The sequence below is a fragment of the Neolamprologus multifasciatus genome, chromosome 23, assembly GCF_963576455.1.
Source record: "Neolamprologus multifasciatus chromosome 23, fNeoMul1.2, whole genome shotgun sequence".
Taxonomy (NCBI): Eukaryota; Metazoa; Chordata; class Actinopteri; order Cichliformes; family Cichlidae; genus Neolamprologus; species Neolamprologus multifasciatus.
The window spans coordinates 40,748,378-40,766,964 of NC_140460.1; the positions used below are offsets into that span (position 1 = coordinate 40,748,378).

Genomic DNA, 18,587 nt, shown 5'->3' on the forward strand with positions numbered 1-18,587 from the left:
AATAAAGGTTGAAATCAAAGTGAAAATGTGCAGAACGTTGTTTTTTTATTTATTTATTTATTTAGCACTTTTAATTACAACAGTGGTGCTGTACAAACATACAAATTACACAATAAAATAGCAATATCAATTAACATCAATGCCAAATAGCTAATAAAAAATAAGTAAATAAGTCTCATGTTTATTAAAATCCAGTGAGTAAATGCACGATCACCTCTAAGAACCAGCCTCACCTTGGTGATCTTAGAGCTGTAGGGGGCATATAAGGCTGCAGTAGGTCTGACAGACACCCTGGGGCCTGTCCATTCAGTCGCCAATAAGATTTTAGGCTTTTAACAGTTTTTATTCATTAAAAAAAAAAAGACTTCCTATTATACAATATTTCAAACTTCAAACTCTTTGTTTGTCATTTTCCAGAACAGGTAAATAATGGGTGTGATTTGGTTTCTGTAATCAATAAAGGGGAAATCTGCTGTTGCTGTTAAAGGAACTTCAGTCATATCAGCGCTATAACAGCAGCTACTCATAGACTAAAACATGAGAGCAGAGCTGTTACGCCCCACTTAAAAATGAAGTGTTGACTGGGGGGGTAACACAAAGTGAAAAAAGAAAACAAACTACTGGAAAATAGATGTCATTAAACACGATTTATTGCACAAAACTACTAAAGTAAAAATGAACACCGGGAAGCTCTTTTCTTCAGGGTCTCCAAGGCCAAAACAACAAACAAAACACCCCCTTTAGCTAAAAATCAAACCAAGAACTCTCTAACCAAAACAAAATACAATGGCTGAGCTCCCTGTCTAACCAGAAACAGGAGAAAACGATTGAAACAAAAATGGCAGAGAAGCCCTACCTGCTCCCACATCGATGAACTAATTAACACAGCTTTGCTTACAATAAAAGAAAGAAAACCAAGGTTTCACAGAGTTTAACCTACCCCACACACACACACACACACACACACACACACACACACACACACACACACACACACACACACACACACACACACACACACACACACACACAGGGGTGTGGCAGCTTAGGATGGCAGATTAGATGCCGTGGCTGACGAGCTGGGACACACTTCAGCTGTGGCTCATGAGGCAGACCTGCAACACAAGAAAAGGAGAAAGAAAAGCTCTCTCACAGAGGGAGAGCCACTAGAGGTCAGCGACCGTAACTAGAGCAGACTCAGCACCATAGATCTATGTTGAGAACAGGCCCTGTGCTGTGGCCTGATTTTAATGTCATTCTTCTGTTTGATGGCTCTGTGAAGTCAAATGAGTTTAACTGAAGCTGTTTGGGAGTCTGGGCTTTTCACTGCTTATTGTCAATTATTATGAAATAAAGCTCCAAGAGAGGGAAAAAAGAAAGTTACGCAGTAAGTTTTGTTTTACAAGAATCGAGCGAGAGAGAGAGAGAGAAGGCCACGCCCACCAGTAGTTTGGTTTATCAGTGGAAAGTTCCCAACATTTATTCTGTGATTTTACTGGTTTTAGACATTTTAATGATATAAGGAACATTGTGCATGACTCAGATGGATGAATAGATGCAGAAAAAACAAATGAGCTCATTACAAATGAAGCAGCTCTCTGGAGGTCAGATTTAAAACCCGAGGCTGCTCTTATGAACAGGAAACGTATTTATTCATGGACTTCTAAGATTTATTTTAACCATATTTATAAACCCAGAGTTTTCACTGACAGGAGTGTCTGAATGTGTGTATTGTTGGGTAATATCAGGAAGTATTCATCAGCACTGACACACACAGACACACACACAGAGTAAACTTGTCTTCTCATGACTGGAATGCATTTGAGCTGTTTATCAGAAACCCCCGAGAGTCCGTTGTGTGTGTAGAAAAGCAGTTTGAAACACGTTCCTGGATGAATCTGCAGCAGGAGCTGAAGACTCGTCTGTTCAGGACAGAGGTCGTTTAAGACAAATGAATCTAATGCACACATGCAACATGCTGTTGTTGTTGCTGTTGTTAGGTATGGCAGGTATAGAAAGACTGAGTCTGCACGGGTTGAGACTAACACTACATGATAGTAAAACTGTCTTTTTATGTGTTAAGTTCAAAAAAGAAGGATTAGAAAGATGTAAAAAGTCATTTGAAAACGTTTAATGACTGATTCATGGCTGTGGCCCTGTTGAAGAGTCTGTTTCTGTGTTGTGTGTAGAAGGCAGCGCTCTGCTGTTTGTGTTGCATGTGGTGTTGAAAGCACACTTCAGAACAGCTTCAAGTACAGACATGCACTCTGCACACAGTCCTGCACTGTGTCACCTGTTTGCTCACAGAGAGACGCCCTGAACACAAGAGTGAGTGCAACACAGTTTGAATTCTTAGTCACATGGTTAAAAAGGGGCTTTCACTTCCTGGTTTGTCGACTATTCTATTTGAGCTTTTCAGAAGATCAAATATCAACATATTACCAATCTGAGTTCAATTGTTTCTGACTTTCTTTTTCTCAGTATAAACCACTGAAACCTCACAGCAACATTTCTGTTTCATCTTTCCCAGTCTCACATTGGGAATGTCAGACACTGGAAATGTGTGGACCAAAAGGCACCAAGTGGGTCTAAAATAAGTGCTGCGTAGCTCAAATGTCACAACACAGGTGAGCAAGATGAGGCAGCCAGGCTCCCTCTGATGCTGTCAGTGAATGTCAGTTTATTGTGAGTCAAAGATCACACACAGACAGCCTCCTGAGGACACAGCAACACTACAGAAACAGCATGGAAACACTAGAACTCACAGCTCTGCCTCCACATTTGAGATTTAAAACCATCTTTTTGAATAAATGAGTCCCATTGATGTCACAACTAGGGCTGGCTTTGAAACATTTCCCCGATTCAAATCGATGTTGGTTTGAATAATGTGATATCGATTAATTCAATCCTAAATTCATTTTTTACATTTAAATTTCACAAAACTATTTCAACAAGCGCCAAACAGCTAAAAGAACAAAGAAGAGCATGTAAACGCACAAAGATGTAAACACAAAGCGCTGATGGTCGACCCGCCAGCAGGTACAGGACACGGCGTCTGGGATGAAAGCCGGCATTTCACAGACTGTGAAGCTGCCGGTTTCCTTCTCCATCATCCGGGTAAAAGCAAAAGAAGATCAAAGCTTTACTTTGAAACACATCGTCGTTACTTCCCTCTTACTTTTGCGGCTTTGCTTCCATCACGATACAATCAGCACAGCTTCTTCTCTGGATATGTCCTGAGAAAGGAGGAGAATTAGAATATTTCTGACTTCCAAACTTTAATCCAATCGGGGATCAAATGGGAATTGAAGCAGTTGTAGGAGCTGAAATTGATACTCAGCTCTAATCACATTGTCTCGTTATTTTGCTCGCAAACCAGGCGAAACAGGATTTAATGATAACATGCAGCAAAAACTGAATCATAAATCATCAAAGCAGCCGTAACAATAACACAAACAACATGTTTAATCAGTAAAAACTATTGTGAAATAAAGAAATCACAGGGTAAAATGATTCATTAGGCAAGTTTTTCTTTATTTAAAATGTTTTCTTTAAAATATTTTGTATTAATCAGGTTACAGTCAAACTAAAAAGGGAAAAACGAACATTTTAAAGGTGTTATTCAGTTTTTCCTCATGCAAATCTTTAGATGTCTTTTTTAGAAAACCAAAGTCTTGATTAAGCTGCATGAGTGCTCACTGTGTATGTTCACAATGATCAGATGAGAGTTTAAACCTGTTTCATATTTAGTTTTGTTCTAATTTGACTCGACTCACAGAAGATGAAGCATTTGAACTGAAGCTAAAACTAGAATTTCTTAGAGAGACTCGGCCTGAAAGAGTGAAACCCGGATGTGAGATTTTGTGGAGTCTGTGTGACTGTTGGTGGGTCAAAAAGGTTTCAGCTGCACAGCCAGACGTTACTGAGCGAGCCACCGGTTGAGAGGCACACTTCTCACAGCTCCTTCCTTTGGTCACACTTTAACAGAAACATTTATAGTGTTTAGAGATATTAATATTAATATTAGTATTAGTATTAATATTGATACCACCTCTACAGAGGTTACAGTGTTGTGCCAGAAAGTGATTTCCAATGTTTCTGTGTATTTCTATGTGTAATATCTTTACGTATGTTGGTAAATAGACTTCGGTGAACAGCGTTTACAAAGGGGTTTTATATAGAATTTAAAAATTATCTGTTTTTTCAAGTATCTTTACAACTCTGTGTTGTTGTACTGACATTATAACCAACCCGCTCCTTTATCCCCACTTCAAATATTTTTACTGAACTATTGTAAGATTTGCTGCCATTTCTGCTGTCCTCTTGGCCAGCTTACTCTTACAGAAGACATTTTTAATGTTAATGAGATTTTTTTGTGAATTGCAACCTTATCGTGGTGGAGGGGTTTGTTTGTCCCAGGGATCCCAGGGGCTATGTTGTGTGGGGGCTTTTGCCCCCTGGTAGGGTCTCCCATGGCAAATTGGTCCTGGGTGAGGGACCAGACAAAGAGCGATTCAAAAGACCCTCATGAAAAAAACACAGAGGGAACAGTTTACCCTGCCCGGGATAGGGTTACCGGGGCCCCGCGCAGGAGCCAGGCCTGGGGAGGGTGCCCGAGGGCGAGTGTCTGGTGGCCGGGCCTTAGTCCATGGGGCCCGGCCGGGCACAGCCCAAAGAGGAGACATGGGCCCATCCTCCCGCAGGCCCACCACCCGCAGGAAGCGCCATAGGGGTCGGGTGCATTGTGTGCCGGGTGGCGGCCAGGAGCGGAGGCCCTGGCAGACTGACCCCCGGCTGCCAAGACTGGCAATAGGGACATGGAATGTCACCTCTCTGGTGGGGAAGGAGCCTGAGTTAGTGCGTGAGGTTGAGAGGTACCGGCTAGATATAGTCGGGCTCACCTCTACGCACGGCTTGGGCTCTGGAACCAGTCTCCTGGAGAGGGGCTGGACTTTGTTTCAGTCTGGAGTTGCCCCTGGTGAGAGGCGGCGGGCTGGGGTGGGTATTCTAATATCCCCTCGGCTTGCTGCCGGTACGTTGGGGTTTTTCCCGGTGGACGAGAGGGTTTGCTCCCTGCGCCTTAGGGTCGGGAAACGGGTCCTGACTGTCATCTGCGCTTATGCGCCGAGTGGCAGTTCGGAGTACCCAGCCTTCTTAGAGTCCCTGGGGGGGGGGGGGGGGGGTAAAGAGAGGGGCTGAGCTGTCAACTGATCACCACCTGGTGGTGAGTTGGATCAGGTGGCGGGGGAGGACGCTGGACAGACCTGGTGCACCTAAACGCGTAGTGAGGGTGTGCTGGGAACGACTAGCAGAGGCCCCAGTCCGCGAGATCTTCAACGCACACCTCCGGCAGAGCTTCAACAGCATTCCGAGGGAGGCGGGGGACATTGAGTCCGAATGGACCATGTTCAGCGCCTCCATTGCCGAAGCTTCTGCATTGAGCTGCGGCCGCAAGGTGGTTGGTGCCTGCCGTGGTGGTAATCCCCGAACCAAATGGTGGACACCAGAGGTGAAGGGAGCCACCAGGCTGAAGAAGGAGTCCTATCGGGCTTGGTTAGCCTGTGGGACTCCGGAGGCAGCCGACAGGTATCGACAGGCCAAGCGGAATGCGGCTCGGGCAGTGGCTGAAGCAAAAACTCGGGTGTGGGAGGAGTTCGGAGAGGCCATGGAAAAAGACTTTCGGACTGCCTCGAAGAGATTCTGGCAAACCGTCAGGCATCTCAGGAGGGGAAAGCGGTGCTCTACCTGCACTGTGTATAGTGCTGGCGGAGCGCTGCTGACATCGACTGAGAAAATTGTCAGGCGGTGGAAGGAATACTTTAAGGACCTCCTTAATCCCACTGACGTGACTTCTGAGGAGGAAGCAGAGTCTGGGGATGAGGGGAATGACCCGCCAATTTCCGGGGGCGAGGTCACTGAGGCAGTTAAACAACTCCTTGTGGCAGAGCCCCTGGTGTTGATGAGGTCCGCCCCGAGTTCCTGAAGGCTCTGGACGTTGTAGGGCTGTCCTGGTTGACACGCCTCTGCAATGTTGCGTGGAGATCAGGGGCAGTACCCGTGGATTGGCAGACCGGGGTGGTGGTCCCCATCTTTAAGAAGGGGGACTGGAGGGTGTGTTCCCACTACAGGGGGATCACACTCCTCAGCCTCCCCGGGAAAGTCTATGCCAGGTTGCTGGAAATGAGAGTTCGTCCGCTAGTCGAACCTCTGATGCAGGAGGAACAATGCGGTTTTCGTCCTGGTCGCGGAACACTGGACCTCAAGTATCCTCTCGAGGATACTTGAGGGTGCATGGGAGTTTGCCCAACCAGTCTACATGTGTTTTGTGGACTTGGAGAAGGCATCCGACCGTGTCCCTCGGGGTGTCCTGTGGGAGGTGTTGCGGGAGTATGGGGTGTCTGGCCCATTGCTACGGGCCATTCGATCCCTATACAACCGTATCAAGAGCTTGGTTCGCATTGCCGGCAATAAGTCGGACTCGTTCCCGGTGGGTGATGGGCTCCGCCAGGGCTGCCCTTTGTCACCGGTTCTGTTCAGAATTTTTATGGACAGGATTTCTAGGCGCAGCCAAGTGGCGGAGGGCTTTCGCTTTGGTGGCCTCAGGATCTCATCTCTGATTTTTGCGGATGATGTGGTTCTGTTGGCTTCATCGGGTGAGGGCCTCCAGCTCGCACTGGAGCGGTTCGCAGTCGAGTGTTAAGCAGCGGGAATGAGGATCAGCACCTCCAAATCTGAGGCCATGGTTCTCAGCTGGAAAAGGGCGGAGTGCCCACTCCGGGTCGGGGATGAGGTCCTGCCCCAAGTGGAGGAGTTCAAGTATCTCGGGGTCTTGTTCGCGAGTGATGGGAGAAGGGAGCCGGAGATCGACAGACGGATTGGGGCTGCAGCTGCAGTAATGCAGACGCTGCACCGGTCCGTCGTGGTGAAGAGGGAGCTGAGTGTAAAAGCGAAGCTCTCCATTTACCGGTCGATCTACGTCCCTACCCTCACCTATGGCCACGAGCTGTGGGTAGTGACCAAAAGGACGAGATCGCGGATACAAGCGGCGGAAATGAGCTTCCTCTGAAGGGTGGCTGGCCTCTCCCTTAGAGATAGGGTGAGAAGTTCGGCCATCCGGGAGGGGCTCAGAGTAGAGCCGCTGCTGCTCCACATCGAAAGGAGCCAGCTGAGGTGGTTCGGCCATCTGGTAAGGATGCCTCCTGGGCGCCTCCTGGGTGAGGTTTTCCAGACAGAGGCCCCGGGGCAGACCCAGGACACGCTGGAGAGATTATATCTCTCGGCTGGCCTGGGAACGCCTTGGTGTTCCCCCGGATGAGCTGGAGGAGGTGGCTGGGGAGAGGGAGGTCTGGGCCTCTTTGCTTAGGCTGCTGCCCCCGCGACCCGGCCTCGGATAAAGCGGATGAAGATGGATGGATGGAGATGGAGATTTTTTTTAAACTGCATAAATAAAGGTTATATAAACGTCGCTGCCAAAGACTGATCGCGGCTTCTACCTTGTTACAGGAATGTTGTTTGTGGCTCAAGATGACTTTATGTCATCCATGAGGGATGCATTTAACATATGTTTCACATATTATAGCCCAACAAGTTACTTATAGCAGTTTAAATACGAGCAATCACTTTTTGGCACAACACTGGTGTGTTGCAGGTTTTATATTTTAGAAAGTTTAAACCTCAGCTTAATAGAAACAAATGTGTGCAAAGCTCAATGAAGTGAAGCAACATTATAAAGAAGAGTGAGCCTCAGTGACTCCCCAATGATGTGAGAGACTGATAGTCATACAGAAACAATGACTTTGAGCTGTTGCTGCTAAACGTGCTTCTACAAGCAGCTGAATCTTGGAGTGGACTTTGGTTTGTCTGCTCATAAACTGGTGGTTCATGATGAGAAATGAACTTCTGAACTGGTTCAAGCATCAGTGCAGTGGCTGGTCCATTCCTTGATGTATATGTCAACGTTCAAAATGAGCCATTTAAATCAGCTGTGCTGGATCCAGGACACATCTAAAAGCTGCAGGACAGTGGCCCCGAGGCCTGGAGTTCCCACCCTCAGTGCAGTGGAAATAGTCTCGTGCCAGTCTTGGTGCTGCCTTTGAGTCTATATTGCTGAACACTGTGTGCACACATGTTTTTCCTTCCTAAACAAACACACATTTGTAAAGGAAAATTTAAACTGAACTCACAGTTGGCGGTTAATCGTTATATAGTTTAGATGTACAGCGAGAGACGCATTTAGTGGGACTTTTACACCGCCACAGATTTTCTTCTTCTTTTGTTACATTATTGACATATACTAGATATTCTTAAGCTAAGCAGCAACAATCATGTCTCTGGTACGGGCACTTTCCACCATGCAGGTTGAGCTCAAATGTGACTTAAACTAATTCTGAGTTTGCGTTCCATAAAGGTTCATTTCATCTGGTAAGTTAGCCCCTGAGGTAACAGTCCATGTGAACACAACATACTCACTGACTCACACTCAACTTGATTGATAGTGATTTCCTGAATTAGACAAAGCGCACAGAGGAAATTCATTTGCAGATGTTTGTTTTCACAATCACTGAAATCCAAGTTAGGCATGTTTCCATTTTTTGTTGTTGTTCTTGACACGAGTGCTTCAGTTATTTTCTCATCAGTATGTTAGGACACAAAGGATTCTGTTGTGGATTTATGATCATCTCACGTGTGTCCATCTTTCAAACTCTTAGATTGTGTAGACATGAATGCAGCTGTCAGACTGCAGGCCAGCTTCTTTGCACTGTAAGCATTGATTGGATGCTACTGTAGCAATCAGTGCTTACACACAACGTCCCTGCGTAAACCCTCAGACACACAACAAACAGATCAATAGTATCTGAAATTCAGAGTACGGATCTTTTTACACATTTCTCACAGAAAATCACCTAAATCACTTTCGTGTGAGATGCACATCATGTTTGCCTCATAAAAGACTTGCCCTGTATGTGTTCATTTATTTTGACTGTCACGTGGAGTTGTCACCTGATATAACAGGTCCATCAGTAAATGGTGTCTGTCTTCAGTTTGTGTCTCCTAGACTTTGTCCCTGTCAGGTTACAGCTGAACAGACAGTCATATCATGCAGAGACTGCATCGTACTATAATGCTCGTATGATCGCGTTTGTCATAAGTGGTCTTGTTGAAACTTTGCATAAACCTGGCCCAGTAAACTGTGAGTGCTAACATTTCTATGGCATATGCAAATACTTCAGACGAATCCCACAGTTGTCTATATTTGTATATTTGACAGTTTAATTTAGAAATCAAAGGTCAGATTAAAATGCTGTATCACAATACAATGTGATATCACACAATACAATATTTTAATATCACACACAGCATGAAAGTTTGCTAGTGTGTATTATAAAAATATTACAGTATGTTTGTATAACTTTATCCCCTCCTAGTTTTTAAGATACAATTTTTGTCCCACACTGATTTGTGATCATCTTCCTCTGTCCACTAAATGAAGATGGAGGCTCTGCTCTTTATTTCTGTGTTTCTCTGGAGAATCCTGGTAACATGATGGCTTTCTGTCTCTAAACACACACGAGCTTAACTCAGAATGAACCTGATCAGAGTTCATTGAACCAACTCTGATCAGTCTTTTCTAAGGGTTTCAAGCCTTTCTTCTTCTAGCCTCTCTTTGCTCTTGCTACAGTTATGTGTAATTATTAATAGTATTGCAGATGTTAGCCTCTGCCTGCAGTGTTGATGTGGGTAAAGGCTTTAACCATGGATTAGCGGCAGGTCCCAGCTTGTAAACTGTGGAGCATTAATGCCGCTCCAGCTCCTGTAACCAAATATAAACAGTTGGGATGAGTGTTAGCTCAAGCCACTACAACTTTGAGGCCAGCAAGAATGATCTGTTCATGTATTAACAGTGCCTGTACACACAGCGACACATGGGGGAGGGGCCTAACTAATAACCAAGATGACTACAGGCTTGGAGGTGCTAAAAGTCAGATATACCAGGAGCAGTTTGGGGTTTAGAACAAATTTTGTGTAATTATAACAATATGTAATTTATGACCTGGTTACACATGATGCTGCTGATTTTTTTTTAATCTAATTTTTACGTTGCATTAATTTATTTTTGTCAGACAGGGAATCAAACAAGTTCTGTTTTCTCGAATGAATCCCACTGTTATTTGTTTGTCCTACCAACAGGGATGTTTACATGGTATTCATGACTGCTGCACCTGATGACTTTCACAGCTTGAGGACTGCAAACATTTCCCAACAAGACATGAGTGGTGGGGGTGATCGTTGGTATTCCTGATCAGGGGAGGATCTGTTCCCATCAAACCACCAAAACCAGTTGTTCAGGGTGTTTACAGGATGAAGAATCCCCAGTTATTCTTTGTGGTTAGAAAGTGCCTACATATGGCTGTGTGGGATTCTGGCTTACTTTAGGGTCAGAGCAGTTGGTATGTGGAGCAAATACTGACACAGTCAGAGTGGGCAAACCAGCAATAGGCTTCTTGTCATACCTGGAAGTGTGAAAGCTCCCGATGCTGGATGGTCTTTGTAGTTTTTAATGCTATAATGGAGACTGTCCTTTTCAAGGAGTTTCTGATGTCTTATCCTACTTTTTTCTTTATTTTAATTAACAGGAGGGAGAATTTGAAATCCTCTATACTGACATGATTACATGTCTTCTATTAAATGAGAAGTACATTTTGAACACAGTACAGTGAACACAATATCCAAGAAGCTAAATCTGGTGAAATGTTTTTTTAGCTGTCAGCCTGAAAGGCTGATTGGGGGATTTTTGTCACCTTGCATGCGGGTGGCATGGACACCTGACTTTTGTGTGCATTTATCAAAAAGCTTGGATGATTTTGAAGATCAGTGGCATTTAACTCATGATCAGCGTTCAAGTTTTCTTAAAATCTTGTAACATGATAACTAGAAAGAAGACAGGATTTTCAAACTGATCCCATAGATGGATCTACTATGAAGCTGAGGGACAGCACTGCTTAAAAGATCCTTTTTAAATGACTCGAGCTGTCTGATTTAATGAGACCACGTGTGCTCAAGTTTCCTGCTCTGACTTGTCCTCAGAATGTCTAGAGGCAGAAATAAGCGTATCAGTGGGCATGTGTTCAGCACGCAGAGTGGGAGTGACTAAACGTGCCACTGCAGAGCATCGCAGTTGTTTCGTGTGATTAAGTTGTGTGTTTATGAACCTGTAAGTGTTAGTCCTTTTGGCAGGTTGACTCGCATGAAGCTGTTATAATTGTTTGTGCATGTTAAAGTTATGCCTCAGTGCTTTGATACCATGTTGGTAGGATTATTAATAGCAGCGGCTGTAATCTCCCGCAGTCATTACATGCAGCGGTTTTAGAAATAAAGGACTTTTCTATTGTTTAGTTTAACTGTTGCTAGCTTGCCATGTCCGTGCCTTATGATTGGCAATTTGTATGACGTGCTATTTAGGCAATATATGATCTATAGTGACCCCTTGTGGATATTGTGAGATATTGCTGTGTTGAGTACATTATGTTCTCAATTGTTTTTCTAGTTATTTGTGACTCTACTAATTATAAAATTGCCTGTTTCTGTTTCCAGAAAACCATTGCTCATAGTCCCACATACTATACAACAATAAGTTCAAGTATGGCTGCACCTAATTTGGACTAAGCCTGGCAAGCACTTTGATGTAAACAATTCTTCAGTGGGACTTAAAGACAGTTAAGCCAACTCCTGGACTGCTGCAGTCTTCCTGACAGAAAGCTTAGGCCAGGCTTGTATGCCCAGTATATATATTCTATAACGTGTGTAACTACTTCGTTTAGTTGTTTTTGTTTGGATTTAGTTTTGGGGTTTTTCTTTTCAGTGTATTTCAGTGTCAGTCATTTGTGTAGTGCTCACTCACATTTTCAACTGGAAAAGACCTGCAATAGAAACGTATTTAGGAGCAAACAAGTGCATAAAAAGTGTGACATCATTGAGCCCAAACAGCACCTAGTTTTCAACAAAAACACACAAGAGCAGCAGTGACGATACAGCTGACACAGATGAACCCGTTTAAACTGATCCCAGTGTTTTTAACCTAACTTGAGTCTTGAACCATTGGGGCAAATGAAAAATCCCAGCAGTTCTTGAAAGCAGCAACTCTGTGCTTTTTTGTGATGTTAGGGACATTATGGTAACTCGAGGCAGAACACCATCCAAATCTTGGTAAATAACACATGAAAGAACAAAACAATAAAAACAAACAAACAAACATGGTAAAAAGAAGCCAAACGTGTGATGAAATTGTTCCATCACGCTCACTCACTATTCTCTCAACCTTCACGGGGCTGCTGCAACAATGTACCTGGGATTACCGTAATGATGCAAATATGAATGAAAAGCGCAGAGTTGCTGCTCTCAGGAATCATTGGACTTCTTTTAATTGAGGAAATGGATCAGGAGTTACAGTAGTTACAGATGTTTAATACAACCCTAGAAAAGAGCTTTCTGTAGTGCTGTGCGATACGGAAAGATTTTTTATGTATCCGATACAAGTAAATACATGGATACATACGTGGAGACACACCGATGGACACGGAGACACACAGAGTCATGCAGACGACGCCAACACAGGCAGACACACACTATAAATACACACCAGGTAATGAGGGGACGACACACAGGAGGGGAGCACAGCTGAACCACAAGACGAGACACAAACCTTCAAAGTAAAACAGGAAACACACAGACTGTTTTACAACACAAGGACAGGAACAGAGCACAGAGGACAGACACAGGCAGGGCTGAGAAAACACAGAAGCACTAAACATAAGAACCAAACCCTAAGAACGAATACAAACTCAGAATAAACACCAAACACAAGATGAAACCAAAAGGAAACACAAAACGCTGCGACCCAGGACCCTGACAAAAGGAGTTCACAATGGCCGATTATACCCTGGAGCCCAGAGGGTACTTTTAAAGTAACACAATAGTTACTTTTCAAGTAATTACATCTACAACCTTGTAGCTCAGTTACTAAGTTACTTTTTTGAATAAGTAATTAGTAACTGTAATTAATGACTTAATGAATGTTTAATGACTGTTTGAAAGTAACTTGCCCAACACTGGATATGAGCGAGTTTCCCAGCTGATGCAAACTGGAAAGCTTCTCCTGTTTGAAGTGGATCTATTCAGCTTTTATGTCCTGATCATTTTAAGCATCAACAAAGTTTCTAAAAACAAGCAACAGTTTGTCATCATTCATAAACTCTGACGTCACAGGAGTGTTTTTATTCCTGTCCCATGTTTGAACGTTTCTGCATATCAGAGCTGCCAACACGGCACCGACTCAGGCTGGAACTGACTTTAAATACTTCATCATTCATGATCCTGTTCAAACCACATCCAGGGAAATGTTATTAGCATGTAGCCTTTAGCTCATGTTGCTGCTCCTCCATGTTTGTAGTCCTTTTTTCTGTGAATAAGTGTTTGTGGAGCTTTGAGCTCCTCAGACTTCGGCCTCTCGACCTCCTGATGTTCAGCCTGCAGCTGTCAGTCATCCAGTGTTTGCTCAAAGACTTTAATCACCTCGTTAACCAAACAAAGCAGCACAGTTTGATCCATGGAAACACAAACACGCTCAGGCTCATCGTCTCTGAACAGGACAATGATGAATCGTAGGCTCGGGATTGTTTGGAGCTTAAAGAGAAATCAGATACATCAGAACACAAAAACCCCGAGAGGTGGATCAATGTGACGTCACACAGCTCTGAGTCCTCGAGTCTGATCCAGGCTCGTGCTTTAAGACACGTTTCTGTGTAACACTCAGCTCAGGTGTGTTCAGGACATTTGCTTGGAAGAAGCCGTCTGTGGATAAATCCTGCTCTCCACCTCAGCTGTCAGGTTTATCCAGAGAACGGCCGTCCTGACTTCCAGCAGCCCCACAGTCCTCGTTTCTAATAAACTGGCATCACTGAAACGAACTGTCTGCCTCGCTGTTCAATAATCTGCTCTTTGCCAATTTCCCAGCAGAACCTTCCACTCATATCAGCATTTTTCTGTGATTCTCACATGAACTAAGCATAAAAAGCTGAAGCCAACCTCAGAGTTCCCCGTAGTGAGGAAGAGTTTCCTCTGAGCCACAGCTGAGTTTGATGCGTCCACAAAGGAAGACTGACGGGAGGACAGACTCTGGGAGAAAGGCAGATATTAAAAGATATGAATACAAAGTGCAACAAACAGCAGATTATGAAGAGCGGTTAGACCTTCATGTGTCCGTCATTGAAATGTGATCAAAGTTACCTGTTTGACATCCTGATAGAAGAAAATCAGCTTCTTGGATCCGTTTGCAGCAAAGAATTCATGGATCAGACTGAACTGGAAGAATCAGACATTAATGACTCAAAGGTTCAACTCTGAGGAAGGATCACGTCTCTGAACTTACTCTGTCATCAGAGACCATGGCGTCTTCCACCGCCGCCTCCTCCAGGCTGCCGGCGTCTGCCAGCCTGCTCATCAGGTATTTATGTCGGGCATCCAGAGCTGCCCGCCGTTCCTCCTTCACGGCTCTCGCCTGTTTGGCTACTTCTCTCCTCGCCTCATTGGACAGCAGCGTCGTCCTTTTACCAGACACCTGGAGAAACATCAGCTCAGTCTACAGACGCAGAGACCAGCGAGAGCCAAACATCTGCAGGTTTCTGAGGACCACGTTTGACCCTGACTGGAGGCATCGATTCTGAGTGCGACTGCCTAAACTGAGCTACTGCCCCCCCTCCACTGAGACGTTCTCCTGTGATGTGTCATGGGGGGAAGTGTTCCTCACGGTTGGACTCGTGAGAAGTTCAGTCAGTTTATTCAAACTTTAAAACATTTTCAGTCTCTGGATTTCAGCAGAAACAAATGTGAACACAGCACTTTTTGATTGAGTATAAAAGGATGAAAGAGTCAGTGATCAGTAACATTGTTGCTGCCTGATGCTGTTGTAGAGCTGTCTGTGGATCCTCACGTTCCTGGAAGCCTTCCCTGGATTGCACAGATATCATTAACTTGTTTGTGTTCAGTAGAATCAGGTGTTGTGGATGCAGGTCGTAGCTGTGTGAGCGCTGTGTAACGTTAGCTTAGACTTCTTTCTGTTGTTATCATCCTTCAGCTTAATGTTGTTTTCATTGTGCATCACAGGAAGTGTGGGTGGCTGTTAGCCTCACAGCTCATGGAGAGTTGCTGCTGCTCTGCCTCCTTTTTGATGTTTCTGCTCTTTGTGGCTTTGTGTTACTTTGTGTCGTGTCTGAAACAAAGTGAGTCCATGTTACTAACTGTAGTCTCTGTCTCGTGCACAGCTGACTGTTGTCTGAATGAAAGTATTTTTGTACTTTGTGTAATCTGTTGGGTCTTTGAGCCCTTTTTAAACAGCATATGAGCCATATGTATGTGTGTATATGAAAGGTTGTTTGTAATACATAAAATTGTTGCTTATTCTAGAGCTGCTGCTGTGCCTGATTGGTCGACTCGCTCTAAACTGAAGGTTGATTCTTTTGGTTTTTTACATGTTGTCAATAAACCAACTTCTTTCTGATTTGAACGGCGTCTCTGACGTGTCACAGGCCTGTCAGCTTTCTTGGTGGTTGGTACAGTTTTGAGCTTCATGCTCTGGCTGTTGTTGGGTTTTCCTCTTTCATATTAAAGCTTTTGTCCTACATTTGCTCTAAAGTCTAATTCTAATCCCAGCACTGTGTCTGGGTGTGTGATGGTTGTTTTCCTGCTCTTTCTCATGAAACAGTCACAACATTCTCAGTCCAACTTTCACTCTTTGCTGCGTTTGCTGCAGCTGCAGTGAACATGGTGCCGTTTGCCTTTAAGAAAGTTGTGCACAAAGGCTTTTTCTCTAGCAGACAGCTGTGTGGCTAAAAGTCAGATCATTTTTTACCACCTCAGTCACACTGGACTGAAACAAGAGTGAAACTAGGAAGAATCAGAGTTTGTCCAGTGACTGCACTGATTTTCTTCATATTCACAAACTGATTCTAAGTAGTTGCATCAGCCAGCTAATCACCCGGACACTGAGCGTCCAACACGCTCCCTGAAGGAAACGATTACATCCTCCAAACAATCCCAATCTGTCTCTGAATGACTGGAATTATTCTCTGATTGGTGAATAACTGGAATTTAGCAATGCAGACACGTTGCCAACATGATGAAGTCAGTCTGAGTCTCTTTGGCTAACTTAACCCAAGTGGTTGCCGACTATTCTGGTTATATTCCCATATAACAGCAGGGTTGCTGAGCACCTCTGTCACTCTGCACTTATGTTCCCAGTTCTCTTTTGTGGAGGAATTTTCCAGGAATTCCTGGGACCAGCTTTCCATGAGAGACCCGATCAGGAGCGACTGTCCTGGACACTCCCAGCATCACAGGGACTCACAAACCCGTCTACCACAGTGACTGATGGTCACAGGCCCACATGTAGCTTTAGATCACACGTGTGCACTTCCTGTGGTCACTGCTGGAACTCTAGACTCACCGAGGGGCCAGTGGTTGGTGAGGCAGCAGCAGCTGAAGTCATGTGACTAATGGCTCTCAGGTTCTGTCCTCCTATTGGCCGGTGTCCTTCACCTGTCACACCTGGTCCAGAAAGAGTGAGAATGTTCAGAGCTTTAATGGAAAAGAATATTATTCCATATAAAAGGCCTGTAACAAGTATTGTAGTGTTAATCAGGATGAAGTCCATCATGAACACTTCAGAGTGCTTCAGACAGTCGGTGTTTCATCCACAGAGCCTCCAGTCTGCATATCAAAGGATCCTGAGGAATGACAGTGAACCCGAGTTCCCCTCATTACATTCATGTGTGCGACTGTGAGGAAAAGGTGATTGTATGAACGTGTGTGAGCGAGTGAATGAGGCTTGTATCACAGTGGAGATAATGTCAGCGGCACAAGCTGGACGCTGCAGGTGTCACATGTGAATCTGTGCATCAGTGTCTGCACCTTTGTGGAGGTGAAGCTCAGGAGGTTTGTTCAAAGCTCTGTCTGCTCCATCTTTCTTTCCCTCAGGCCTCTCCAGATCAGGAAGGAGGTCCTGTTCTCCTTCTCCCTCCTGGACTTCTGGATCCAGGGAAGGATCAAAGTCTCTCAGCCCAGCATCAGAGCTTCTGGCTGGGGGAGGACTGGAAGTTTCAGCTGGAGGCTGAGAGCCTGGATCTGCCATCTGAGTCACAATTCAAATATTCTCAGTAATCTCACTTTGAAAGCTCATTCATTTGGACTGAATGTGGGACAGGAGCACATCTGTACTGCTTCAGCTGGACCTCTAACAGCACTTTGTAAATGTTGGACTGTTTGATCTTCCAGCTGCTTCATGAAGCTGCAGATCTTTTCATTGGGTAACAGTTCTGACTGCAGCATGCGCTGCTCTTAAACCTGCAGCTATAGTTGTGCATTAATAACCTTCACAGATGTCCAGGTCACCCCTGCTGTGTGCTCTGATGCACATGTGCTGAACTCCTTTATTCACACAGCCACGTGTTTCTCACCTGCTACCAATGAAAACTGCTAGTTTTTAAATAAGAAGAGATTTTACACAAAGCTTTTTCTCTTTTTTAATGTTTAATATAAACATTTCAATAATTTCCTTTTTTCTTACATTTGACTGATGGTATCATCTTTCTGTGAAACTGTGCTGCCATCATCTATCATAAGACCACAGATAAAATAAATGTGGTGTTAATAAAGCTCCCAAATAAAAACAAGACTCAGTGATAATAATGAGACGATGTTTCATCAGATCAGAAACCAGCAGGGTTATAATACCTGTGCTGACTCACCTGTGTGCGTCTGTCTGAGGACGAGTCTCTGATACTCTGGGACCAACCGGTGAAGTCAGACTAACAGTGGAAACAGGAAGTGAATCAAAGTTTGACTGTCTCCATGGTAACCCAGGCCGGTGGATTGTGTGTGTTTCTTAGTGACTCTGTAACCAAACACACAACAAAGCTGCCTCCTCTGTGGCTGTTAATTCATTTATTTCAGCCACTGAAATCATTTCCAATGACGTCGAAGATTTAAAAAGACAAAAATACACAGTATATATATATACATACATACATACATACATATATAAAAAAAACACCCAGCACGCCCCTGCGGGCGGTTTATCCTTCAAGCTCGGGTCCTCTACCAGAGGCCTGGGAGCTTGAGGGTCCTGCGCAGTATCTTAGCTGTTCCCAGGACTGCGCTCTTCTGGACAGAGATCTCCGATGTTATTCCCGGGATCTGCTGGAGCCACTCGCCTAGCTTGGGAGTCACCGCACCTAGTGCTCCGATTACCACGGGGACCACCGTCACCTTCACCCTCCACATCCTCTCGAGCTCTTCTCTGAGCCCTTGGTATTTCTCCAGCTTCTCGTGTTCCTTCTTCCTGATATTGCTGTCATTCGGAACCACTACATCGATCACTACGGCCGTCTTCTTCTGTTTGTCTACCACCACTATGTCCGGTTGGTTAGCCACCACCATTTTGTCCGTCTGTATCTAGAAGTCCCACAGGATCTTAGCTCGGTCATTCTCCACCACCCTTGGGGGCATTTCCCATTTTGACCTCGGGACTTCCAGGT

The 18,587-nt window shown here is 44.6% G+C and overlaps 2 protein-coding genes across 3 annotated transcripts in view; both read right to left on the minus strand.

Moving 5' to 3' along the window:
• LOC146492353 (protein NLRC3-like) overlaps positions 1–18,587 on the minus strand; it is a 306,715-nt gene that overhangs the window by 97,043 nt on the left and 191,085 nt on the right. The gene's annotated exons all lie outside the window — the stretch shown is intronic.
• LOC146492359 (uncharacterized) lies at positions 11,134–17,959 on the minus strand. Of its 2 annotated transcripts, XM_085151092.1 has the most exons (6): positions 17,799–17,959; positions 16,963–17,182; positions 16,499–16,599; positions 14,426–14,614; positions 14,284–14,358; positions 13,065–14,172 (listed from the first exon to the last, which is right to left on the minus strand). In XM_085151092.1, exons 2-6 carry the CDS (start codon positions 17,180–17,182, stop codon positions 14,029–14,031), a joined length of 729 nt encoding a protein of 242 aa, XP_085007218.1. In that variant the 5' UTR covers positions 17,799–17,959; the 3' UTR covers positions 13,065–14,028. The 2 variants fall into 2 exon arrangements, with proteins under 2 accessions (XP_085007219.1, XP_085007218.1); XM_085151093.1 differs by lacking the exon at positions 17,799–17,959 and having other exon boundaries at positions 11,134–14,172; positions 16,963–17,210.